The sequence below is a fragment of the Camelus bactrianus genome, chromosome 11 (genome assembly GCF_048773025.1).
Source record: "Camelus bactrianus isolate YW-2024 breed Bactrian camel chromosome 11, ASM4877302v1, whole genome shotgun sequence".
Classification (NCBI taxonomy): domain Eukaryota; kingdom Metazoa; phylum Chordata; class Mammalia; order Artiodactyla; family Camelidae; genus Camelus; species Camelus bactrianus.
Window position 1 is genome coordinate 14,328,004 of NC_133549.1, and position 26,859 is coordinate 14,354,862.

Consider the following 26,859-nt stretch of genomic DNA (forward strand, 5'->3'; position numbering starts at 1 on the left):
GTCTTCATGTAATCAGCGTTTGTCTCCTCCTGCCCCGTCTGCTGTCAGGGGAGAGTGTGGAGGAGAACGCCAACGTCGTGGTCAGACTGCTCATCCGGAGGCCTGAGTGCTTCGGTCCCGCCCTGCGGGGGGAAGGTGGGGACGGTCTGCTCGCAGCCATGGAAGAGGCCATCAAGATAGCCGGAGACCCTTCTCGTGACGGTCCCTCCCCGACCAGCGGCTCCGGCAAAACCCTGTAGGTTGAATACATACCCTCCTAGGAGTAAAGCGCACTGCTTGACTTGAAGTTTTGCAGGATACAGTTTGCAGTCTCCTAACTGCAGCGTGACCCTCCGGTGCTCATGGTTTCTCCCCTTGAAAATCAGATGTGTTTTGGAAGAATGGGTGGAGGTTGCTATGGTGATGACACTGGATGAACAGAGAGCCCTCGGGAAGATGGCGCGGATTTAGTGGGAAGAAGTGCAGGCTGTAGGGGACGTGCTGTGTGAACAGAGGGAGTTACTGCTGGCGGTGGCAGGTGGGCCTTTGAAGTCGCAGTAGCGTTTGCCCGGAGGCTGACTAGAACGAGTTCTCATGACCACAGTCAGAGAGAAAGAGACTTGGCAAGAGGATGGGGTCTTAACTAAACTGCTGTGTTGGCGGAGCTCAGGAAAGGGGATGTTGTTATTCTGTAGAGGAAAATGCTTTGTCCAGGTATTGGTGACGGGAGGCAGCCGCTGCCTTGCGTTCCTCCATAGAGTGGTTGTTATACGCGTTTCCAGCAGTAAGTTAATCCAGGCGAGTTGCTTCTTACTTTTTTAAATTGGTGGAGGTGAATGTCCTGCTAGGGGCGTTGTGACCACACTGCTAGCACCACTAGTGAAGATATAACAGAATCCAAGCAAAGATGAGCTCCTGCAAATCCTTGGTCTTCCACAGATAGTCCAGGTATAAATGTTCTGTCCACGCCAGAGCCAGGGTTCCAGGCTGGGAGCACTCCTAGAGCATGTTACGTACTTGTCAGTCAGCCGCGCAGGAGCTAGGGATGTCTTAGTGTCCCTAAGTAGTAGAAAATGCATCAAGAGATTGCTGGTCAGGTACCACAGGGGCCGGTGTGCATCTGAAGGCCTGGGGGACAGCCTTACATGCTAGGAACAATACTGTCCCCAGGCTGTGCTGTCACTCTGCAGACAGCTGAGTCCTGTGGAGGTGCTGTCTGCCGGGCCACCAAAGGAGGCATGACAATCGTCCTCGGCCACCCAGATTTGTCTCTCATCAAGGAGATGATGGAATACTTGGGTTTTTCTTAGAGAAGGGAAGGGAGACATCCGATTACTCGGGAGGGGGCAGGTTGGGTAGAGTAGAGAGGGAGGTGAGTGAATGAAATCACGTGTGTGAAGTACTCTGGGCAAATCACCGCCCTGGGTGCCTTGTATGTGTCACCTTATATGACAGAGCCTTGCCACCCTGGCTCTGAAGGTGTGCTGTTTGCGAAAGAAGTCTCAACTTACCAAGTCCTTCCATCAGTGTTTTTCTTTGTTAATATCCTGTCTGTCAGTAGAAATGAGCAGACTCCATCAAATTAGCAATTCCCTTTTTTCCTTCGGAAGGAATTTTAACGTGAAAGTTCCCACTAATGTGTTCTTGGCGATAGAGTCTCAAATCGCATTTTAACCTGCTTTTCTTTTCTTTTAGAAATGTCAGGCTATAATTTAAGCGCATATATGAAACATGTCGGAAGAAGCAGAATTCATTGCCATACTGGTCCCTTTCCTCTGAGAAGTATGTAATGAAGCTGATGTCATTTTATTGCCCTGTTTGTTTTTCTGTTTCTCTTGAAAAACCCATGAAAGTGACCCAGAGGAGGAGGAGGACACAATCCACACGGGGAATGCCGTCATGACCTTCTACTCGGCTCTGATCGACCTGCTGGGGCGTTGTGCCCCGGAGATGCACGTGAGTGCCCCAGGGCCGAAACAAGGGCCCTGGCTTCTGTCTCTGTTAAGATGTCCGTGGCTGGCAGAGATCACAAAAGCGTCCAAAACTGATCATCTTCACGCTCCATTAAAACAGTAACTCTGCAACCTAATTGCTGAACAAGTGTTTGTCTGGAAATGTGTTGTTTATCTGGAGATGAGATTTCGGTATGAGTCATTAATGGAACAGTCTGTTCAGTACAAATATATCTCTGACACTCGTATGAGCCTCCCCACACTTGAAGAAGGAAAGAACATCGTTTCCCTCGACAACGCCCTGTCCTGTCCAGTGCACGCGGAAAGCCCCGCCCCTGCCGGGAGTGAAGTCCTTCCTGGGCAGTGCTTCGTCCTAGTGCGGGAGCTGTTGCAGGCTGGCCCCTGTTTGGGGGAATGGGAGTGGGGAGCAGGTTAGGGGAAGGGAAAGAGCTATTGAGACCCTATTGGTTCGCGTTTTGTAAACTTTCTGACCAGAATGAAGTTGAAGTTCGTGGAGCAGTACTTACTTTCACTCTGTCGTGCATTCTGGGACGTTCTACTTCTTTGTTGTCTTTTGTTCTCTTTTCTTCTGTTATGTGCATTCAAAACTTGATAGCCAGGGCCCGTAAAATTAGCTCCACGATCAATTAGCTTCTGTTGGGAAGCAACAGAGCCTGGAGCACAGGGACCAGAGCTGGGGGAGAAGGCAGAATACCCTCTGAACTGCGCTGAGCGCTGAGCGGGAAGCCAGGGTGACTGTGACAACTTACCACCTTTCTCCTGTCCTTGACTGTGTGGGTTTTTGGGGATTTTTTGTTTCTTTGTTTCTGTCTTTTTCTCTCACACCTTTCCCCCTTTCTGGATGTAATCTTTTGTTGTGAACAGAGAGAAATCAGAGGATGAAGAAATACTAGAATGTTAGAAAACCTGGAGTCTGATTCTTAGAACAACCTAGCTTGCTGCCAGTGAGGTTTTCACAATAGATGAGAATATTATCAGAAATGCGTGTGCTGGAGGTGATGGCAGACAAAAACTCACAGTATTTGTTCTTTTCCCGTTAAAGTGGAAGGTCAAAGGAATCAACAGAGAAATTACGCTAACAAATCGAAGATTTTTGTTATGTTGTATTAAGGGGCAAAACAACTATGTGACTTAATAAGGACCACCTTGCCTCTTCTGAAATGTATTCATCTTCAGCAGCCATTGACTGAGGACCTCCCAGGTTTCAGAAGCTGCTTATGTCTCACGCCCTGTGATGAAGGAAGTCTCCCGTGTGGTCCAGAGGCTGGTTGAGACCCTTAACTGTGGCAGGTCCTGCATTAGCCCAGGACGGTCCAAAAGGCCGTTAGGACTCGGCTTCACCGTCTCCCCGTGTTACAGACCCACCCTCGGGGTGGGATACAGATGGACACGGTTACATTTCATTACAAAACGAGGAAGAGGCTGAATCAGTCATAAATAGTAGTGTATATTCTGAGCCTAAAAATAAGAATTTTTCCTTCACATTACTGTTCATGTTATGGACAACTGTAATAATAGCTTATATTGTATTTAAGTAGAATTTTGAGGGGCAAGCATTCACACACTTATCACAGTCTTCAGGGACTTCAACACCCCAAAGAGGATAAAACTACGGCGCTCACGGGTGCGCCCGCTGCCCTGGGCTGCAGCCTGTAACCCCTCGGCGTTTGCCAAAGTCAGTGAGAGCTGTGCGGGCCAGTGAACATCTGTAAGCCTGAAACAGCCATTTCTGAGAGAGGCTCAACTTTATTTTTTTATTTTTAGTTTAAAATTTTTAAATTAAAGTATAACTGACTTCCAATATTACGTTAGTTTCACGTGTACGACGTGGTGATTCAGCGCTGTTATAGATCACACCCGTTTACAGTTAGTATAGAACGCTGGCTGTGTTCCCTGTGCCGTACAATACATCCTTGCGTCTCATTTATTTCGTACATCATAGTTTGTACCTCTTAGCTCCCTACGCTTCTCCTGCTCCCACCTTTCCTCTCTCCACTGAAAGCCACTGGTTTGTTCTCTGCAGCTGTGAGTCTGTTTCTGTTTGTGTTATATTCATTCGTTTTATTTTTTGAATTCCACATAGAAGTGATATCATATAGTATTTGTCCTTCTCTGACTTATTTCATTAAGGATAATGCCCTCCAGGTCTGTCCATGTTGTTGCAAATGGCAAAATTACATTCTTTGTTTAATAGTAGAGCAGCATTCCTGTGGAGGGGTGTGTTCTTTACCTGCAGATGGACGCTGAGCTTGCCCCGCTGTCTCGGCTGCTGTACATAGTGCTGCTGTGCACGTTGGGGTGCAGGTGTCTTTTCGGATTAGTTTTTTTTGTTTGTTTGTTTTCTTTGGATTTATACCCAGGAATGGAATTGCTGGGTCATTTGGTGACTCTATTATGAAAGAGGTCTAACTTTATATGTATAATTAACAGGAGATTATTGTAGACTTGGATTACTGTCTTTGTTTTCTAGAAGGAATCAGAACATTGGTTTCTCAGAGTTACTCTGTGTTCCTTTGCCTTTCTGCCTGCAGCTGATCCACGCTGCGAAGGGAGAGGCCATCAGGATCAGGTCTATTTTGAGATCCCTGATTCCACTGGGAGACTTGGTGGGCGTGATCAGCATCGCTTTCCAGATGCCGACCGTAGCCAAAGGTAAGGCGAACTTGTGTTCTCTGTCAGGACGTGGGTGAGGGACGCTGTAAACAATGCCGTCAGCACTCACGCTGTCTTTCCCTGCCGCGCAGTTACACTACGGAAGTTTCTTTTTAAAAATGAACTATAAAAGTACATTATTTTATAAAACGCTTTTTTTTTCATTGTTTTCAAACAGCTATGTTTCCAATGAGATTTTAATTCTTTTCACATGACGTTTCGGGCGATTTCCAGAGAAGAGGAAATAGGCACTTCGGCTGTCTTACGGTCTCTCTCCCAGTGTTCTTTGCTCCCTGGTCTTCTCGGTCCTTCTTGACTGCAGTGCCTCAGTTCTCTCTTCCTGATAGCTTTCACAGTCACTTTTGTTCCCTTTTCAAGACTTCATTGGATATTGTTACATACATCCATTTTTATATAACCTTCTGGTTTTAGGAGAGAACATGATTAGATAGGGAGTGCGTGTTATGACTGTTTGCATCTGTTAATTATGCCCCAGAGGAGACTAGCTCTGAAAACCTCAAGTCTTGAGCAGGGGGCCGCTGTGTAAGCGGAAGTGGCTGACTCTGCTCGCCCGGCGGGATGCAGTGCCGTTTCAGGAGTGCCGCCCGCGCAGCCATGTCTGCAGGGCACGTCAGCAGCCAGCGTAACCCAGCGCTCGTCCTCAGTTTGGGGAAAGCTGGAGTTAAACCTGCCCCTTGGCTTTTCGTCTTCCCCACCAGAAACAGTTTCTTTTCCTTGTGTGAATGCAGACTGTCCTCATGTACCTCCCTAAACCTCTCTTCTAACTCATGTTCATTTACTGAACTAGAATGTCTTGTCTTTCCCTACATTCTGAGCCATAAAATTCACAGTCGAAGGAAAGAGATAAGAATCATGCCAGTGACATGTAGATTAGGGAATAAATAAATGCTGAGTTTTGCAGTTAAAATTAGTAACAACAGAGAACCAAGAGCAAGGACTAGAAGGGTGTTTAGACGTCCCTGTCAGAATTGCCCCCAGAGTCTCAGTGTACCTCATCCTCCTGCAACTGTCTGTCTTCACTGGCCTTTTAGATTTTCCAAGTTAGTTTCTTTCCTGTTCTAATTAATTGTGTTGTAATAACATATGATATTTTTGTCATAAATATGCAGTATATTGTCTACCCTGGGATTTAAGGGATTTTTTTTTTTTTGGTGAACTATCACAATCACAATTAAAGTTAATTTTTTAAATGCAATCTATTGGTCATTGTTAAATTACTGCATTAAAAAATTTATTTATTTTTTAATTTATTTTTAACGGTGGTACTGGGGATTGAACCCAGTGCTAAACATGCACTCTACACTGAACTATTCCTAGCCCTGACCTCCTGCAGTTGCTGCATTTTTTTAACCTTTTTCTGTTTATGGAGAATGTAGGCAGAAACCCGTATGTTTTTATTTTGCTGTGATATGCAGTTAAACCAGCTTTAAAACTCAAACCATAAATATTTCTCCTCTTGTTTTAATGACGGGTCATTGGGTCCTGTAAGCATCACCAGTTAGCAGTGATAATTGCTGTGATATGTCCTGTATTTCAGTATGTGAAGTTCGTCTCTAAATATTTTGTACCCTGCCCCTCGGTCCTAGCTAAGGTCATTCTCAGATGTTTTTATCATACTTGTCCCAGAAATAGAGGGTAGCCCAAAATAATAATGAAAGAAGGTGGAGCTGAGAAAGCTGAAGGGGCAGGTATCTAGTGTGAAAGCAGGTGTCCTGCTCCTGCAGCTCTTGGCCCGGACAGGTTGGGCAGACTGCTGGAGGCAGTGGTTTCAGGCGGACGGATGCGTAGTTTGGGGACCACAGGGTAAAGCCCATGCAGCTACCCCCTCGACTCAGTCCAGTCTCCCGAAGTCTGAGAGGAGGCAGTGCCTGGCTTTACTGCCCCCGTGCACCTGAGGACAGAGTGGAGATGGAGCAGCACATCCAGGAGCCCTGGTCACAGGCCCCCTTAAAACGAACAAGTGTCTACAAAGCAAACTGTATTTTAAGATCGATGAGTTGCTCATCATTCCCTTAGGCCCACTCTATATTCAAACAATAGAATCTTACAACTGTAAATGACCTATAATGTGGTTTTTAGGAAAATTGAGCTGGAACTTCATAGAGATTTTTAGTTGAAAAATGGAGCATGCTGATTTAATCTGAGAATTAAATTACCTTTGGATGGATTTTAAATCCAGTTTTACTTAGTTTAAATCTAACTGTGCCAATGACTAGATATACAACTTGGACAAGTTCTTTAACTTCCCTAACGGTCGGTTGTCATCTTCTGTTAAAGGAGGATAATAATACCACCTGCACAGTGTGCTTGTGAACGCCTGGGAGAGTGTGTCTGTTCCATGCCTAGCACAGTGCCTGACAGCAGCACAAGTGACAGGCGTTATTGTTCTTGTCATTGCAGTTAAAGGGAGGACGACATTAGGTGTATTCTTTACAATTATAAGGAATGGAAGTGACTCAGTATTAGTCTTTAATTTCCTTTAAAACATTGTTATTCGTTCATTTTTGTGATTCAGATATCAAATTGAATCATTGACTAGGAATGAAAACAAGAATGTGAATTTGTTCTCTCAGGATGGGTGTGGTCATGTATCCCCTCTCCCTGGGTCCTTCCTTCTTAACATTACATCAGTGTTAAAGATGTTGTGATGTATTTGCAGACTCTCCCAGTGCGTTAGCAGCGGCAGTTGGCATAGTTATCACATGATCAGACAGAAAACAAGTGCGTTCCCCAGCATTTTAAATTGGCATGTGATTTCCTAATTCTTCATGTCCGTGATCCCCACGTGACTGTGGTTGCACAAAGGAAGTCTCTTACCTCTATAACCAGCAAGCACTGACTATTCATAGAGAAAATAGTACGACTCCCGGATGTGTTTGATATGTTGCTAAATGCTATTATGACTAATGAAATGTGTTTCATTTGAAAGTCAAACTGGTTCATAAAGTCTTTTTCATCATTTTGTAACTGTCTAAACCATATTTGTGTAAATGGGCCACAATTACCAACAGGGTCCGTGCGTTTTATTAGGGTCTTAAAGAGGCTCTCATTTTGAAAAGAGTGAAACCTTGCGTTACATTTGAGCTTTGCAGTATTCACTCCTACTTCCACCACGTGGACTTGGGATGCCCTTTTGTTTCCTCCTCGCTGTCTGGCACAGTGCTGTGTCCTTAGCACGGACACAGGTAACAGATGGATGCCCACGTGACATTTAAATGACCTTGGGTTTAAGCGACAGTGCCGTATTTCCTCAGCCAATTTTCAGCACTTGTTTGTGGGTAGTAGGAGTGCAGAAACTCATTCAAGGGATGACTGTATTTAAAACATGAGGGCTGGAAAATAGCCATTTGTAATCAGTGTCATGAGTGGCATGACCAGTAACAGCATGTCACCTTCTCTCTTTTAGATGGGAATGTGGTGGAGCCTGACATGTCTGCGGGGTTTTGCCCAGATCACAAGGCAGCCATGGTTTTGTTCCTTGACAGGGTCTATGGAATTGAGGTTCAAGACTTCCTCCTCCACCTTCTTGAGGTTGGCTTTCTGCCAGATCTCCGGGCTGCTGCTTCTTTAGACACGGTAATGACTTCCACAACTTTTGACTCTTCAATCTCTGCTTTATGATATCCTTGCCTCGACCGACTTGTTCATTCATGTATTGTCACCTAATGTTTGTTGACTTACTGTTACGTTTTGAGGCACGCAATGGGTAAACAGAAAATAAAATAGACTAAATCCTCAAGGAATTCACTGAATCGTGGAGAAAATGGACCATCTCAGGAGTAAGACGAGAATTCTGACCAGGTGCCAGGGAAGACAATAAGATGTTCATATCACCCTAATGTGGGAGGTCACAGAGGCTCCTGTCCACCTCTGCGTCGACATAAACTATTGTGCTTCTCAGTAAAAGCAGTGAACAGTATTAAGAAAGTTTATTGGGAATTGCTGAGTCATACCAGTTACAGTGTCATCCTGGTGTCATCATGGGTTAACATGCACATAGGTTGAAATTTGTCCAGTGGACCCAGTGGCCCATATTGAGAATCTGCCATTATCCATGTAACTGTTCTGCTATGTGAGACGTTGTAAAACAAGCTGAAGTTCTGAATGTTATTCTGGGAGGTATCATCAAACCGCCTTTTATTTGCAGTTAAATGAGTCTTTTTAATGGCAGAGGAAATCAGATCTTGAGTTGGCAATAGCTCCCTCATGAAAGCTATGAGAGGAGAAGTCAAAATAAAACTGAATTTATTTTTCCTTTTTTGGTTGTGTTTGTGTGAAATTCTAAACCCAGTTAGTATAGTTGATGCCATAGTAAGACAGTCAGCCTTTGATTATTGATGCTGATGGACGTGAACAGAAATACAAATAATATTGATAAATAGGTTTCAGAAAGAACTTACGAATTTGAGATCTGTTGTGAGAATAAACTTCTTTCTCTTGCCTCTCCGGGACAGGAAGGCACTCACATTCTTTGAACTCATGGGTGTCTTCATCTTTCATCCGTCCTCCCCTTAATAGTTTATTCTAGAACATGAACCTCTTGGCCTTTTTGAAGAGATAGGTATTACTTCATTCGTTTTTTTAATTGAGGTATAGTTGATTTACAGTGTGTTAATTTCTGGTGTACAGCATAGTGATTCAGTTATACACGCACACGTATATATTCCTTTTCATGTTTGTTTTCATTATAGGTTACTACAGGTTATTGAATGTAATTCCCTGTGCTGTACAGTAGGACCCTGTAGTTTACCTATTTTATATATAGTAGTTAGTATCTGCTAATCCCAAACTCCCAATTTATCCCTCCACCCGCCTCCCCTTCGGTAACCATAAGTTCGTTTTCTATGTCTGAGTCTCTTTGTCTTTTGTAAATAAGTTCATTTGTGGCATTTTTTAAGTTTTCACATGTAAGTGATATCCTGTGGTATTTTTCATTTGTTTTTATCTATTTATGAGCCATGGAAAATTGATTGTTTTCAGTAGTAAAAAAGCACATGAACCACAGTAAATGCCATAACAGGAGTACGTTTCCATATGGCATATCTTTATTTTCTAGATCATGAAATTACGTGTCAGCACGTTGATCCCTTTGATCCCGCGCGGCACAGATGACGGTCTCCTCTCCCATTCCCTGCAGGCTGCCCTGAGCGCCACAGACATGGCCCTGGCCCTCAATCGGTACCTCTGCACAGCTGTGCTGCCCTTGTTGACCCGGTGCGCTCCTCTGTTTGCGGGCACCGAGCACCACGCTTCGCTCATCGACTCCTTACTTCACACGGTGTACAGACTCTCTAAGGGCTGTTCACTTACCAAAGCTCAGCGGGACTCCATTGAAGTGTGTCTGCTCTCCATTTGTGGGTAAGTGAGTGGGCAGTGACGTCTATACCAAGTTTCTCCTTCTTTAAGGAAGAAAATTTACTCTGCACCCTTGACAAATTGTCATGAATTTTGGCAACAATTTCTGGACAAAAAAATGAATTCATTCTATGGACTTTTGTGTCCTGAGGCTTGATACTTGCCGGTGCACCCTCGCTCCTGGTCAGGGTCAGGAAGACTCCTCCACGACTTTCTGGGCATCCGGCCATTGGATGCCGTGTTGGACGAGGATGCGCTTCTGGGTGCTGGTGGGGAGGTGATGATGTGAGGAGTCCCTGGCCACCTTAGTGTAAGATTGTAGACTCTCCCCTTTTGACCGTGTGTGATGGTTTTAACTCCTCTTCCAGAAGAGAAGAGGAGAAGGGAGACTTAATAAAGATACAGTATAATATTAAAGCATTACCTGTGTGTGACAGTGATGAAGACTCCTTCCTCCAGCCTGGAAAGCCACCTCCTGGAGACAGAGGTGTTCGGAGGTCTTCCGGTGAAAACCAGAAGCATGTCTTCTCCTTTTGAAGTTCTGGCAGTGCAAGTGGCCATTTCTCAGACCGTTGCTAGGGTAGCGGTTTCTTTCTAGTTGACAAGAGCCCTTGTGGGGTGAACGCTTGCTGCCAGCCAGCACGTTGTGAAGGGAAGGTCTCTCTCACTCATGATGGAGTGAGTGATGGATTTAGAAGCCAGATGGGGCTGAGAGAGATTAAAAAAAAAAAAAGGGAAATTACTTTATAACTTCCCTGACCCTACATTTCTGTAAAATGGAATCAAAATACTGATTTTGCGGATTTTTTTTCTAAATATTAGGTAAGATGAAGCACTTAGGGTTGCCCAACACAGTGGATGTTCACTGTGTGTTCATTTTCTTTCCTTCCTCTCTGGCAAGGTTTCTGTCTCAGTCTGTTTCTCTCCTTCTTTCTGCTCCTCATCTGGTCCCTGCAGACCCTTCGCACCCACTGCAGTCAGGGAAGAAGCACTTACTAAATTAACAGGAGCAGTGGGGTCTGTAGCTGGGAGTGGTGGGCAGGGCAGGCGCAGAGGGAAAGCAGCTCCTGTAGCAAATGAGGACTGGTCTGCAGATTGGGGGCTTGAGGTGATCCGGAGCCTTTTATAAGGTTCTGTAATAACTATTGGTTAACCTTCGGATTAGAAACCCCTAAAATTAGCATCATCTGAAGAGACACATAGGTCCAGGTTCTTGGCGTGTATAATCAAATGAATTGTCTCCTTAGCTTAAACATCATCAAATGCCCGTTGTTAAAGCTAGCTCTGTTCCCCCAGCCAACTGAGACCTTCTATGATGCAGCACTTACTCAGAAGATTAGTGTTTGATGTTCCACTATTAAATGAACATGCAAAGATGCCTCTTAAGGTAAGTGCAGGAAACGTTTGTCGTGATTTGCTTACTGGATCCTCCGACTTTGCTTCCTGTTATAATACGTACATATATCGTATTTTGATGCTGGAAAAACCCCAGTTATTGAAATGGGCATGTAAGTTATGGATACGTGTACCTCAACTGAAAATAAACAGTGAAAGACCAGAGAAAGGCTCAGGCTGATTTACTGTAAGTCAGTGGAAATGGAAACCAATGGGAAAAAACGGGCCACAGGGGAAAGGTGAGCCAGGACATTCTCAGGCTGTCACACGTGGCGCGAGGCCTGGCCTCCTGTGGCCGCCGCCTCCAGAGATAAAGTGCAGGCTTTAACGGCGCTTCCCAAGTTGGTAATCAGATGACAGCCTCCAAACACCGTTTCATGAGGTTCAAAGGTGGTCTGTCTGTATATGCTGTTACACTCTGTCAGAGAAGGTAGGAAGGTCACTGCATTTTCTCCACCCGGCCTCGTCGTTCTGTTCGTGAACAGTCTCGTCTCATGCTGTCTTACTGACTTGGGGATATTTTCCCATCACCTGACACCCCGCTCCAGACTCAGGGTTAAGGTATTAGGTGTCTGCTAATACATCTGGCAGTGCGGTCTGTGCGTGGAGGCCATTGTACGGTTGCGGATTTTTAAAGGCGGCTGCCCAGCTCTGCCGACTGTTGAGCTTCATTTTTCCCTCTTGGCCACCCAGGAGTAATGCTGCAAAAGGAGGCCTGAGGTAAAAGTGAGCTGCTATTAAACTAAGCACACCTGGATATTTAACAAAAACAGTCTTTCTCTATAAAAATTGATTTTGCTTTAATAAATTTAGAGAAATTAATGAATTACGCAAAGTATATTATACCCTTGCTGAATATCCCATTTTTACAGTTTTTATCACCTAGGATAGTGCTTGTCATGCAAAATTTTCTTGATACAAATAAACTGGACCCTGTAAAAAGATACAGTAGCATTTTATGTGATAAAGGTCTTTTTTGCATTATAGATATTTCCATGTTACTCCAAGCAAATTAGTTCCCTGTATTTCATCATTTGAGATTCCTAAATTTTGTGTGTATGTGTGTTTTGTAACTGAGAGGGAAACCAAACAAGAAGAAATATTTCTACAATAAGAGATTAGTTAGCTTTAATAAGAGTAATCCTTATTAATTTATTTTCCTTCTTAGATATAGGAAAGAGAGTTCAAAAATTTATAGTTGATTCAAAGATCACTGTATTAATTTGGCAAATAGTTGTGAATATTTCTTGGTTTATAAATCATGAATAAATTATCCAAAGAGCTACCAAGAGATTGAAACATTCTATTGTTGCCTTTGAATTTCCAATTTAGTCCTACAAAATATTTATAAATAAAAGCTTAAACAACATAGACATTCAGTAAGATAATAAATTACATCCAGAACCACCCAAGATATGTAGATTAAGAAATTTTTGGAGTAGAGCAGTTTGGGAAGTTTACTTAGAAATGTCAGTTCTGAAGCAAATAATAAAGTGTGGAGATTAAGGACAGGCAGAGAAGAAGCAAAAATATTCAGCACTGTTGTTCCCTGAGAATGCACATTTTAGCTGCTGTATGCTAGAGATACTTACATGTGCCTTTGGGTCACCCTGACTTCAATCCCTTCGTTACCTGCATGGATTCCAGGGGATAACAGTTCATAGACTTCTGAGCATATGATAGCAACTGAAGCAGAACCCAGGAATACACAGATAACTAAACAACCTCATAAAGAATGCTGTTCAAGATAGAGTTATTTGTGAAATTGAATGCGTGGTCTTCATACTGTGATCAGAGTTAAATTTTAAAGAGACATCATATGCAAGGGAATACTATTCCAACCCAGAGAGTTCCTGTGGGCTCGAATGGCTTCGTTTCAGTTGGCCTTATTGCAGGACCTTAGAATGTCGTTTGGGAGGAAATGAGAAAAATCTAAGAGGTGTCCTTAGCTCAGTGCTTTTATAATTGTTTTCCCACCCAGCTGCTGACAAATCATTATGAAAGATGCTGGAAATATTACTGCCTGCCTGGAGGGTGGGGAAACTTTGGAGCTGCCTCAGAAGAAGAACTTCATTTATCAAGAAAGTTGTTCTGGGGCATTTTTGATGCACTGTCTCAAAAGGTAATTTAATATTTTGTGGGTTTATTTGTGTAATAAAATAATGTAAAAGTCGTAGGCTCTTCATAAGAGAGTATTCCTAGTGGAATGGTGGGATGCTATCTTTGCTTTTCAAGATTGACATAGTTTTAATTTTCCTCTTAATTTATAACACATGTTGAAAATGCAATTTATATTGACTTTGCATAACATTATGGTAACATGTCCCTTGTGATTGTAATACTTTCTGGTTTTAAGATGGCTAAGCATTTTGGAAAATGAGGTACATGGGTTGATAAATTTCTGGTGCACTTGGACTTACTTGTACTCAAACCCTCCCTAGTTAGTCGCCTCTCCAATCTCATAAAGCCTGAAGAAATCCTATCAAACGTAAAAATATGAAATACTGAGTCTCATAAAAGTACCATATTCCAGTGGCCTTACTGACTTCGTGCTTCGCTGCTGTGGAGATTGAAGTGCCTGCACTCAGTGATGCTCAATGCACGTGGCGTTCCCTTTCAGTTGCCATGTGTATGAATGAACAGTTCATACACTTTCAGACGATGGGAGCGTAGTATTTCAGAGAGAAGCAGGACAGCGTGCTTTGTATGCTTACGCTTAAGTTAGTAACCAAAATCAATTTGAATTTGCAAGCAGGCATTGTCAGATGACCGAAATAGTGTAACCAGAAGTCCGTTACATGATGAGGGAGTTTTATCTGTGATTACATTTGGTAGATACTTTTTGCTGCTTTTTCTTGCTGAATTGCCTTTGGTAAACCAAGAGCCCTTTTAAAATAACATGTAGAAGGTAATTTTAGATGAATTAGCAACTTTAATTGAAAACTGATCCTTTGAAGTGAGATAACTTAAATAATTACTATTTTTGATTTTTTAAAAATCTACAAATACAAATTTAACTAATTATGTAACTAATATACAAATACTTTGCGAAAGTTTTGATTATGCATGTTTCCTATAGAATTTCTTTCTCAGTTCAGAGTTTTATTTTTCATACCTTTGTAACACAGTACAGATTGTTAAAATTTCTTAATCTCTGGGATGTTACGCTACAGATTGTTAAAATTTCTTACTCTCTGGGATGTTACGCTTTAGGTATTTTTCATGTATAGGCTTTATAACATGGTGCAGCAATGATCTGTAGCTACCTGGAAGGATCATATCGTTGAAATTATGTTTATGTTGTAAGGACATGTTATACACTTAACAATAGTCAAGGTCACTTCATTTCAAATATTGGAGAATAAACTTTTAGAGAAGCAAAGATTTGATTCTTCTTATGGTACAATGGCAATAAAAAGCTTCCATTTCTCCTATGTTTGATGGGATTTCAGGCTGTATTTTCCATTTTCCAGAAAAAGATACTGTTGGGGAGTTGAGTTAGCCCAGGATAATTCATATTTTCTCCTACAACATCATATCAGCTGCAGGGATCAGGCTGACAACTTTTGCTACGTAGTCATGGAGTATTTATTTTTTCGGTCCTCCGTTTCTTCCCAGAAATATGAACAAGAACTTTTCAAACTGGCACTGCCTTGCCTGAGCGCAGTTGCAGGAGCTTTGCCCCCAGACTACATGGAGTCAAATTATGTCAGTATGATGGAAAAACAGTCATCAATGGATTCTGAAGGGAACTTTAACCCACAACCTGTTGATACCTCAAAGTATGGACTCTTTCTATTGCAGCAGATTTTTATTGTAAATGATGTGTGAAGTCTGAAATTGAATAAGGTACTAAAGTGAACTTTCTCTAATCCATGCCCCCTTTGAATTGGTATCCTTTTAATAGGGGTCCCTGGACTTGATGCAATGATGGTAGCAATAATAATGGTTATACAAATATCAGAGGTAGATAAGATGTATCGTCTAAGGGATCCCCTCTTAACGCAATCAGGATTCTCTGTGTGTAACCACGTGGTAAGCTCTGTAATAATGAGAGTCAAGGAAGTATATCAGTTACATTTTTAGTTGAAATTTTGCCCTAAATGTTTATTAATCATTGCAGCCAACCCGTGTAGAGTCTGTGGCTCGGGGTGCTCCCAGCACGCAGCGCAAAGCTGTTTCCGTGAGCCGCAGGACATCACTTCACCGTCACTACATCGAGGCCTTAGCAAGGCCTAGGGTTAGCAGCCAACGTTCAGCATCGTCAAGCGCAGCATGAGAGTGCAGGGAACGTGAAGTGAGAACATTTGCGGACAGTTCAGCATGCGGTCAGAAGGCAGTGTGACAGCCTCAACCACAGATCACACGTTGCTTAACGTCAGGAAGCTTCTTCCACGTACCTACTTGCACAAGTTGTTCTACAGATAGGGCGTCTGGGCACGGCAGGGTTTGGAGTCTCAGCACTTCCGTTGTTGTTGTTACCGTCTTCAAGTAGGACCCTGGTCTCCCACTTGCAGAGAAGCGGCTGTTCACGCCACCTTGTCTTGCCCGTTCCTTGGTGACTCCGTGAGATCAGGATTAGCCTGGTAGTCACTTGATAGTGAACCGTCCTGGGAGTCTGAATGTGCTGGGGAGTTCAGCTTCCAGGCCTCTGGGTGGCCCCCCAGCTGGTTTAGCTTTCTACCGGATCAAAATTCAACCCAAGTGGTATGCCATTAGTTTGATAATGCCATAAATTTGCATGTTTGGTATTTGATGACAGTCCTGTGAGAAAGACTCCACCCACCCAGGGTTTGGCTTATGTGATTGATCCTTTGTGTCTCTTCTAAAGTAAGTAAACCAGAATATCACATGTGCACATTGCTACATGGGTAAGTTTGTGGTTTGCTCACATACCATGTCATCCAGGATTTTAAAATAACATCAGAACAATGTCATGACTTCGGTGTTGATTAATAACATCCTATTAGTTAATAAACGTTGGGCATGTACACTAATTTACCTAAGCGTGCCCCTTTGGGGGCCTCTTAACAGGTTATGTTTGCATAGTAATGTCAGTAATTTCTACATTTCTGTGATTTTTACATACTGTGTTTTAAGTATGTGTATGTCCTGTCGTTCAGTTACTAACTGATAACATTGGTGGAAAAGAATAGTAAACCATCTCATTATTCTAGGTTTCCCTTGCCATTCTATTCTCAAAGTTAATTGCATTCACATATTTTCATTCGTGAATGGAATTACATGCATATTTTATTTTCCATTCATAGACCTATGTGATATTCCCAAGTCTTAGATTTACCATCGGATTTACCATCAGACCTGGTCACCAGTTGCATGGACTCAGCATTTGTTCAAGGGATTAAGTATTCATTTAAACAGGAAAGAAATCAAGAAGAAGTGTTACAAAATCATAAAGCATGAATCGGTCAATTACTTTTTTCCCTCTAGTGCACACTAGTAACATTTAGAATTTATGTATCGACCATTAACATTTAAAATCATTAACACACCACTAGTTGTATGAAATTAATGTAAAATTTACAAAATGTAACTGGTGAGATTTCAGCAGTCTTTTACCCATTTATAGTTGTAGCAGAAGAGACTTAAGTCAAAAAGGAAAAATAACTTCACAAGAATAACGAATGTGGGAAAGAAGTATGTCTAAGCTTGTTGAATCTAACTTTATCTTCATTCAGATTTTTTAAAACTTTTGGTATAATGTATTGTCCTCGTCTTTGAATACATTTTAATTATTTTTACTTATTCTTTGTGTAATTGTTCTTGTATATAACTTACATGAAGACATCAAGGATGAATCAATATAAGATGGGCAGATAGAACATTATCTGCTTGATTTTTCTTATATTGTTCCTACAATATGGAAAAGTTAGACCTTGTTAAAACAGTTTAAGTCATGCATTGAATGGGATTTAAGCAATCATAAGCTGTGAGTAAATTATTAATATGATTCCTTGTAAGTCCTGTGAAAATCAAGCCTTTCTTTGTTTGTTTTTCTCATAGTATCACAATTCCTGAGAAGTTGGAGTACTTCATTAGCAAATATGCAGAGCATTCCCATGACAAATGGTCGATGGACAAGGTAAAAGTCAGAATGTCCCTTTTATTCAGTAGTGAACGTACCTAATGACTGGCCATGGCTCAGACATTTCTGACCATGACAGTTTTCCACTGAAAAGTGAGAGCTTCAGATTTGGAAAGAATGTTTAATTATGATATGTTAAAATAATATTTAGCCTAATATAATATTTAGTTCTGCCACTGATACACATATTACACATACACAGATAAGAATATTTGAGTTCATAAAAAAGCACAGTGCTAAAAGTTCAAAAAATATATTAGTTAAATCATGTATGTTTCTAAACATACATCTTTTTGTGGGAGTAAAAAGTAATAATCATCAAGGGCTTCAGTAAGAAACGGAGAGTCTGGGTCCAGAAATCTTTTAAGGGAACTTTAGCTTTATGTGTAATTTTATATTAGATAAAGTCTTGAAAATCACTTATCAGGGTTTAGTGATTATTTGCACCTTCTGCTCTTCTGACTTACTTCTTACTACTAAGTAGGTCTGTGGTTCACTTACCTGGGAAGATGGCAGGTTTTATTTGTTTTGTCAAGAAAAGAAAACCATTTTATATATAGTAGTTTGTATCTGTTAATTCCAAACTTGTAATTTATCCCTCTTCGCCTTTCCCCTTTTGTAAGTGTAAGTTCGTTTTCTAAACTACTGTGTATAAAATAGATAAACAACGAGGTCCTACTATGCAGCACAGGGAACTGTATTCAGTATCTTGTAATAACCTACAATGGAAAAGAACCTGAAAAAGAATATATGCGTATAACTGTATCACTAGGAACTAACAACACAACGTGGTAAATCAACTAGACTCCGATGTAAAAAAAAAGGAAACCAACCCGAATGAGAGAACTGAAGCAGACGCGATCTGTGACACAAGTCCTGCCTGCATATCAAGACGCTTTTCTGGAGGAGATGTCATACCAGAGCAGTTACATTTAAGTTGAACCTCGTTAAACTTGAGAGAGGATGGTGAAAATAGACTTGTCAGAGGGATTAAGCTGAGACGATGCAGGAATCTAAAATAAGCATGTACTGATTTGGCGAAGTGAGAATCAAACAGCAGAGGGTCCAAAAGCTGCCTGTGTTACGTAGCGACCCAGCGTCACCCTGTCAAGCTTCACGTTCTTGCCCTGTCCAGCCAGCCCTCACTCCCTCTCAGAAACCCCCTTTTTGTTTTGTTGAGCCTGTGTCTCTTTGTTCAGTAATTTAGTGGATTTACTAGGTTAGTCAGTAGGAGTTAAGTGCCTGTTTTATAAAAAGATTCCAGTAGGTACTGAGCTGGCGGGGGTGGTGAGGGAGAGGAAATTTACAGGAAGACCGTCCTGAGCTCTTCCAGTCTCGTTACCGCATAGACAGACGTGAAACAAGACAGGGAAACGGTGATATGTGCAAAATTACATGGGCAGTAATGGAGACGAATGTACTGAAGGTGACTGAATGTAGGATTGGCAAAACAGGTAGCATTATTCAGGGAGGCTTCCAAATAAAGCAGCTGCCCCGAATCTTCTGTTTCAAATGAGCTCTCACATCCGCGTGTCACAGGACGCTGCAGCCTGAGCTTCCTCTGGGTCTGTGACCTGGTCTCAGACCTGACTAAGGAGGACTGGGCGCTTTCGTCTCTGGAGGAAAGAGTTGCTCCAGGTGATTGCTCGATATCATATTGACTAGGGAGGAAGTCTGTACACTGACTTATGCTGGATAAAATCCCAAGCAATCCTTGTCTTGGTTCATTTTAGATTTATTTTGTCAAGTACACACTTAAACACATGCACACCTACACCCTCTAAAATTAATGCCTATAAAATGATTTTGAATTTTTTTAGTTGGCAAATGGATGGATTTATGGAGAAATATATTCAGACTCATCTAAAGTTCAGCCATTAATGAAGCCATATAAGCTGTTATCTGAAAAGGTGAGGTGTTTATTTTGTTTTATTATATTTTGGGCTATACAGTTTTAATTCGAGGGGGAGAGTCTTTTCTTTGCTATGGAAATTTCTTACTAAAATGTCTTCCTTACTTTGAATATACTGTTTTTACCTTTTCTCAAAGGTCCCAGTTTTTATTTTTTATCCTTTGTCTTTTTCTCTGCAGTCCCCTTTTTTGTCAGTATTTAATTGGTTATTTTCTTCCCTATTTAATATTTTTCTGTTTCTTTTAGATTTTTATTCCTCTCCTATATTTTTAAGAACTTTAGAAAATTTTCTTAAGAGTTTTTTGATGAGGAATAATGAGGTAATCTATTTTGATACACTTATTACTTGTTTTTCATGTATCTTACTTCTTTGGAGAGAAATCAAGATCTCAGTAAATCTAGTGAAAAGAATTTTCTAGCTTGGTGCTTAGGAAGGAAGTTACTTCTCTGTTTATTCAGATGGTAGAGAAGCCTTCAAGCACGTGCCATACAATCTGGCACTTTTTCCTAATTGTGTTTCTCCTTTCTAGTTTCTGTCTGAAGAACCAGGAGCTGGGAAACTAAAGGGAATTAACCTCATGCTTAATAAGCTAGGATCCCTCTTAGAAGCCAGACTCCATCTCAGCTCACACTCTGCTCTTCAGAATTTTTACTTTCCTTTTTTATTTTTAAATGATGACAATCAAAAAATTTTAAGTGAAGGCGGAGTATTTCAGAACAAAGCATTAAATACTTCTTTTATTTAGGTTCATAATGCCCCACCCTTTTCTTTCTCTTTTTTTTTCTTCTTTTGCTTTTTCTTTCTTTTTCTGTTCTTTTCTTTTTTGTTTTTGTTTTTGTTTCTAGGAAAAAGAAATTTATCGCTGGCCAATCAAAGAATCTTTAAAAACTATGCTGGCTTGGGGGTGGAGGATTGAAAGGACACGGGAGGGAGACAGCATGGCCCTTTACAACCGGACTCGTCGCATTTCTCAGACAAGCCAGGTGAGGGTCACGGTGTTGGCTGCATTGTTCATGTTCTTTTGAAGTAATTCCAATAGTTCATTTGATTACTATGTTTTCCAAAACAGCTCATTTGAAAATTCTGAGGATAAACATAAAATTTAGAAGAGGGGAAAATTCTGTTCCTTTGTCTTTACTTTTACGTGCATTTAAGTCTTGGTTAACGCACTGGAATTTTGTATATCATGTTGTGCGTCTGACAGTGTATAAAGAAGTCCCCAGTGACGGAGTCTTGAAGTTGCACTCATGAAGGGTGTAGCATGTGTTCCTCACCTCCAATTAGGTCGTCTGGAGAGCTGGTCTCCTTTCCTAAGCTTGGTTCTTAGGATCTGGATCTGAAACCTTCATGGATGTTCCATTTGAGTGAGCCCGGGCACCTGCCCACCGACGCAGAGAGGATGTGCAGCCGGCCAGGCAGAGCCGCCGTCATAGGGCACATCCCTGGTCACTTCAGGGAGGTCCTGCCAGCCAGGTCCCAGCTCGGCCTGGCTGTGGGGCTCAGTGCTCTGATGGGAGAGAGAGGACAGCCTTGACCCAGAGGACCTAGGGGTCAAGGTGGGGACCAGATACCAGCTGGCCCTTTCATTTCCCCTGGGAGCTAAACTTGCCATTGTCCCTTTTCAGACTGCTTGGGTCACTGTGTTTGGTTTAACCAAAGGAGTAGATTGATTATTGCCATTTTACAGATAACATTTTTGAAAAAAGAAAATGAAGGGACTGAAAGTCTGTGCTCCACCTGCTTTGTATTTGGTATATACTGTTAAATAGATTAAGTGTGGTACATAAGCTAAATACGATTTGCAGATATTTTACGTTAAATTCTCTCAAGTATCATGAAGGTGGAAGCTATAAAAGCACATTTTACCTTTTTATCATGTGTGCACACATTTCTCGCTAAATTATACTCTGCTTTAATCTGTTTGAGCAAAGATTGAGCACAAACTGAGTTCCAGGCAGTAGGAATACAAAGATAACAAGAGCCAGTCCTAACCACTCACAGTTTGGTCTTAGAGACAGACCTCCTACAGCAGTACGGTTTAGGCTGGTGGTCTGCGCAAGATACGCGGAGTGCAGAGAATGTTACGATCTCTTTTTTTTCCTATAGGTTATATAGGAAATAAGGAAATTATCAGATATGGAAGTAGCTTGAAGCTTTGCTAGGAAACATGGGGTCGATTTTCCCACTCCCCTTGACAGCAAAACCATGTGCTCTAATTTAAAGTTGCGTGTATTGAATGAGAGCCCACCCAGTGAGACAGTACTGGTGCCAGTCCTCTCAGCCAGCACTGAAGGCTAGAAATAGTAGGAGGCAGACCAGAAAAGAGGTCGTCTATTAGCCGGGAAAACCGGGCCTGTGTACCCCGGCAGGAGCACAGCCCGGGGTGTGGGGGTGTGGGGGGGCGGGGAAGGGCAGCAGCGGGGTGGGGGTGGGGGTGGGGGCTCCATCTTCCTGTTCCTGCCTCTCCACACCTCTTCCCTGGCCCTGCTGTCAGCGCGGGCGGGCAGGGCGGCCTGCTGAGCGTGCCTCCGCCTGTCCTAGCTCTAGACTTCTTCTAGAATGCCAGGGAGGTGAGAGAGCCAAGGGCCAAACCACCGTTCTAGCCATGCTCACCTGGAGAGGAAATAACTGGTAGAATTCACGCTTTTGCAGGTAACCCATATGGAAACTTCACGAGCTCCACAGTGGTGTGGGGTCACGTCAGATAGAGAATTTCATTACAGATTTAATAAAGTGATTCTAAAACATCGAAAATTCTTACAGACTCTGTAAATTGTAATGCATAAGCTATAACCAATCCATCTTCAGAAAAGGATTACCTTTTCTTTAAAACCCCAGCAAAATCATAATTATGTTTTGCTGAATTTCAATCGACCTTTCTCAAGATTGCTTAAAAAAACTGTGTATTTCCTCTCTTCCTTACTCCCCCTTAGCTCCTAAGGTAGCTCTCAGTGCCCATTAAACCCTCAGTGAGCACTATTAACCGATACCTGTGTAACCATCTCTTAAGTCTTACTGATCTGTAGAGATAAGTGTGATGTACGACACACACTGTTAAGGCCCCTCCATCACTTCACAATGCGAGGAGGTGCTTATGCCCAAGGCACCGAGGCAGAGTGTACAGATTCAGAGGGACGGCTCTGGAGGGGGACCGCTGGACTTCAGTCCTGGGACCACTGCTTCCTAGAAATGTACTTCATCTGTTTGCCTCAGTGACGGCAACTCTTATTATTATCACCATTATTTAAACATTTTTAATGCCAGAGAGCATTTCTTCAAAGGTAGATAAAGCCTTTATTTAGTTTGTAGTACATTGACCTTTTAGTAGTGAAAAAAATAGGAATATTGGTATCAGTGTCAGAAATGCAGAGTAACAAACGCCACAAATACACTTACAATCCTTGTTATTTTCACTCCACTGTTCTTTAAACATAAACCAACATTATCTGAAATGTTAAAATCATTTCTTAATTGCTAACCTTAATTATATTGTTTGATAATAATTTCGCCAGACTTCTCAGTGTCTTTTCCACTCTGCATTACTGATTGCCCAAGTGATTACAAAGATGCTTTCCATGGTGTAACAGGTACACTCCTTTACTTGGGTAAATGGGGGAGCACTTTTTGCGGCATCCCTGTGTAGCGGGGACCGTCAGTGGAGGTGCTGAGATGGCGTGTGGATGTGGCTCTGGAGCTAGATCTACTCCGCTTCCTCCCTCTGCGCTCAGCCCGCCCTCGGTCAGGTGTAAGTGCCACTGCACAACCCAGCGAGGCCGGGCACGGCCTGTCTGGGTCAGACCCTGGCCTCACCACGGAGTCACCAGCTTCTTTGTGAGCTTGGGCAAGCTGCTCAACCTCTCTGTGCTGCAGTTTTCGCTTTTTTAAAATGAAGCAGACAAGAGCATCTAATTTAAAAGACGGCTGTGAGGATTAAATGTTGTAATGCTTATAAATCACTTAAAAGAATGACGATGTTAGACCTAATTATGATCATTGTTATCTTTTGTGGCTCAGTAGCATTATGAATGTCTTTTGTTTGCCGTGAACAGCACATGAATCATGATTCCAGGGAATTTACCACTCGATTAGGCCCTTGTAATCTGCGTGTGAAGATAGCATGTGGGCATGGGTGAAGCCAGTGACGGCCTGGTAGGGTGTAGACTAGAGAGCACAGATACCGGTGGGGTCAGCAGTGACAAGATGCTCGTTAGAGAGGGGCTGAGTGGCTGTGTTTCGACTTCTTGGTGGTCATCTCTCAAGTCAGCCTAAAAGGAGAACGTTTCTCACAACTTCAAGCATATTCCACAGGTTCTGAGTAATTCCTTACTTACTCCCCAATTTTAATTTATTTTCTTATATCTGGCTTTTATTACATACGTATGGTATAAACTATTTAACAGATTTTAAAATTAGCCTATAACCTGAGAAGGAAAGGAAGATGGGAGTGAAACTCTGGAACGTGTTTTCCATCTTGAACTGAAAGGCAGGCCAGGACAGAGGCATGACTCATTTCTTCTTTAAGCAGACGTTTACTGAGCACCTGCTGTGTTCTGTGCACTCTGTCAGCTTTTCAGATGGGTCAGTGAACAGAATAGACCAAAACCTCTGCTCTCATGGAGCTGACATGCCAATGGGGAAAGTAAGTGATAGAAGTAAATGACATACTAGGTCAAAATATATTAAATGTTATGGAAAGAGAAGACGGCGTGGAAAAGCAGGTTGTGCGTGCATGGGCGGGGGAATTGGACGGTATTTGGGGGTGAGCTGCAGTTTTATACAGGGTTATCAGTAGATTTCATTGAGCTGATAAATTGAACAGACTTGAAAGTGGTGAGGGAGTTACACGTATTTGGGGGAAGAATGTTCCAAGTCATGCACATGAATGCTCTGAGTTGGAAGTGTGGCCTGGGACATGAGGGTCAAGGAAGCCAGGGAGGTTGGAGCTGAGTGAGTGACAAGGAGACGGGGAGATGGGAGGAGGGGGTCTCAGGAGCCAATCAGGTAGCACTCGGGGGACATTTTAAGACATTTGATAAGTGCTTTGGAGTCAGAAGGAATTACTTTAAAACCTTGTTTCTACTGTTGACTACACGATATGACTGTTAGAGGTATTTAATTCTGAACCTTTTTTTTCTCAGTTTAAAATGGCAAAAAGGAATATCTACTTTTCAGAGTTGTAAAGATTAAATGAGATAATCTATGTCCCTTGAAAATAACCATTCACATGGTGGTTGATGTTTGTTATGTTATTATTGCCAGTAAGGTGAGAGTTAATTAAATTCAGAGATGGTATGTATTCCAGGTTAACTTGAAATTCTACAAGACTGGCCAGTCTTCTGATTTCTGTGTATGTAAAGGAAAGAAATGGGTCATGCAAAACACGAAAATAATCTATCTCTGAATAAACAAATATTTACTTGTGTTCTTTAAACCAGCTTCAATAACTTACTCTAAAGCTAAAAGGACATAAATTTCTGTCATATAAGGAACAAGGTCAAAGAAGGTATTAAATACTGAAAATTTTATTTTAAGGACAAATAAAGGTATCGCTATCAGCTCTGTTCTATTCATTCATTCAACAAAATTTGCATGGAGTCTAATACTTTTTAAATTAGTTTTAAGGCATGTTTGCCGTATTTCATTATCGATGAGATTGGGAATCAGTTTGTAATCCTAAAGTTGATGAGAGATGGCTGGGGCCTGACTCTGAGAATACTGAGATGAATAGGCCTGCAGATTTTACAGTGGAAAGGTTTATAACTCAGGGAATAACATAATGAGTATTTGGAAATATAATTCCAACAACTGAGTAGAGAATGAATCAGAGGAGGAGACTGAAGGCAGACATACAGACTCCTCAGGAGGAGATTGTATACATCCCACAGAACAAAACAAAAACCTTGAATACCTGAGTTAGGGCAAAGACCATGGCGATGGAGGGAGGTGGTGTACCCCAGAGAGACTTTGCGGAAGAGACAGGACTGACTGATGGAGGAGAGGTGGGTGAGGAGATGTGTTCAGAGGTGGTTGCCGTGGACCTGGACTGGGCCGCCAGGTGGGAGGGGCGTGTTAGGTGAGGTAGGAGCACAGCCGTGCCGGGGGCAGGAGGGAGACAAGGAGAAAATAATGCTTTTGATTTTAGCCATTGTGTTAGGCAGAGTTCTGGCTTCCAAACAGGATTCCCAGTGGCTGGAATCTTCGTATACTTCATATATGTCGCTTTCCTTGGGCTTTGTCAGTGTGATTGCATTTGCCAGTGTGATCAAAGTTAATGACCCTGAGAGGGGAGAGGTTGTACTGAATTATTGGTGGGTCCAGTGTAATCAGAAGGATTCTTAATGTGGGTTAGAAAAGACAGGGAAAACATTCGTCCTTACAACTTCTAGAAAGGACATAGCCCTGCTGATACCTCGAGTTTAGCTAATTGAGCCGAGTCAGACGTCTCCTAGTTTATGATGTTTTCAGCCAATTTCCCACGATTGCTTCCAGCAGCAGTAGATTAATACACGTATGGAGTCCCCAGATGGAGATGGTGATGAATGGTTGAAAATTGACATCTAGAGCACAGGAACAATACTAGGCTAGATCAGTTAATTTTTAGTTTTTAAAACGTGGTTGATGAATGAAATATTTAAAGTAGATGTGGACACCGAAAAGGCTGTTTACAGCTGAAGAGTGAAGCAGAAAGCCACAAGTAGTGAAAGGCAATTTATGGAAGAGGAGGCAGAGAAGGGACCGGAGAAAAAAGAGGTGGAAGAGGAGAACGGGGGTGGGAGGGGCGGTTCCCGGCATTTGTGGAATTAACGAGGCGGCTGGCCAGCAGTGGTCAGCAGTGTCCAGCCTAGAAGGACCAGTTTGATGGCAGCTGGAAAGAGGACTTGAATTGAGCACCTTGCAAACTGATAACATGAGAGAGGGCAGTTGTGGGCCGGCGAGTGCTGAGGTAAGAGCTGTGCTGCGCTATGTTGAGGGAAGGAGGAACGAGAGAAGACAGCCTGAGTTGGAGCCCTGCCTGCTCAGAGCTTTAGCTCTGTGGCCTTGGGTGAGTCTCAGTTTTCTTACAAGGGCACTTAAAGGAGAGAAAATGTGATTTTATTACACATTCTATTCTCAGTACTGGCACAGAAGCCAAGGTTCAGTCAAAACTGACCAGTCTGTTGCGTGTAGCCCATGAGAACATTATGGTAGCATATAGGACAACCCCTCTGTGTTCTATAGGCCCGGATCTGAGCCATTTGGTACCTTTGATTTGGGTTTTGGTTTTGTTCTTTTTGGTGGGGGGCAGGTAATTAGGTGTATGTATGTATGTATTTAATGGAGGTGCTGGGGATTGAACCCAGGACCTCATGCATGCTAGGCATGTGCTCTACCCCTGAGCTGTACCCTCCCATTTGTACATTTTATTTTGGTTTTTTGCTTACCCATGTCTAACAAGAGAATATACACAATTACGAAATATATCAAG

The 26,859-nt window shown here is 42.3% G+C and overlaps 1 protein-coding gene across 8 annotated transcripts in view; it reads left to right on the forward strand.

Annotated features, from left to right (window-relative positions):
• RYR2 (ryanodine receptor 2) overlaps positions 1-26,859 on the forward strand; it is a 543,025-nt gene that overhangs the window by 383,352 nt on the left and 132,814 nt on the right. For all 8 annotated transcript variants that reach the window (XM_074373272.1, XM_074373273.1, XM_074373274.1 and 5 more), the window contains 11 exons: positions 49-235; positions 1,833-1,935; positions 4,484-4,604; positions 8,032-8,201; positions 9,763-9,983; positions 11,277-11,367; positions 13,357-13,497; positions 14,994-15,157; positions 17,400-17,478; positions 19,302-19,391; positions 20,240-20,377. In XM_074373272.1, the coding sequence (XP_074229373.1) occupies positions 49-235; positions 1,833-1,935; positions 4,484-4,604; positions 8,032-8,201; positions 9,763-9,983; positions 11,277-11,367; positions 13,357-13,497; positions 14,994-15,157; positions 17,400-17,478; positions 19,302-19,391; positions 20,240-20,377 (1,505 nt within the window). The remainder of the gene's footprint in view (positions 1-48; positions 236-1,832; positions 1,936-4,483; positions 4,605-8,031; positions 8,202-9,762; positions 9,984-11,276; positions 11,368-13,356; positions 13,498-14,993; positions 15,158-17,399; positions 17,479-19,301; positions 19,392-20,239; positions 20,378-26,859) is intronic.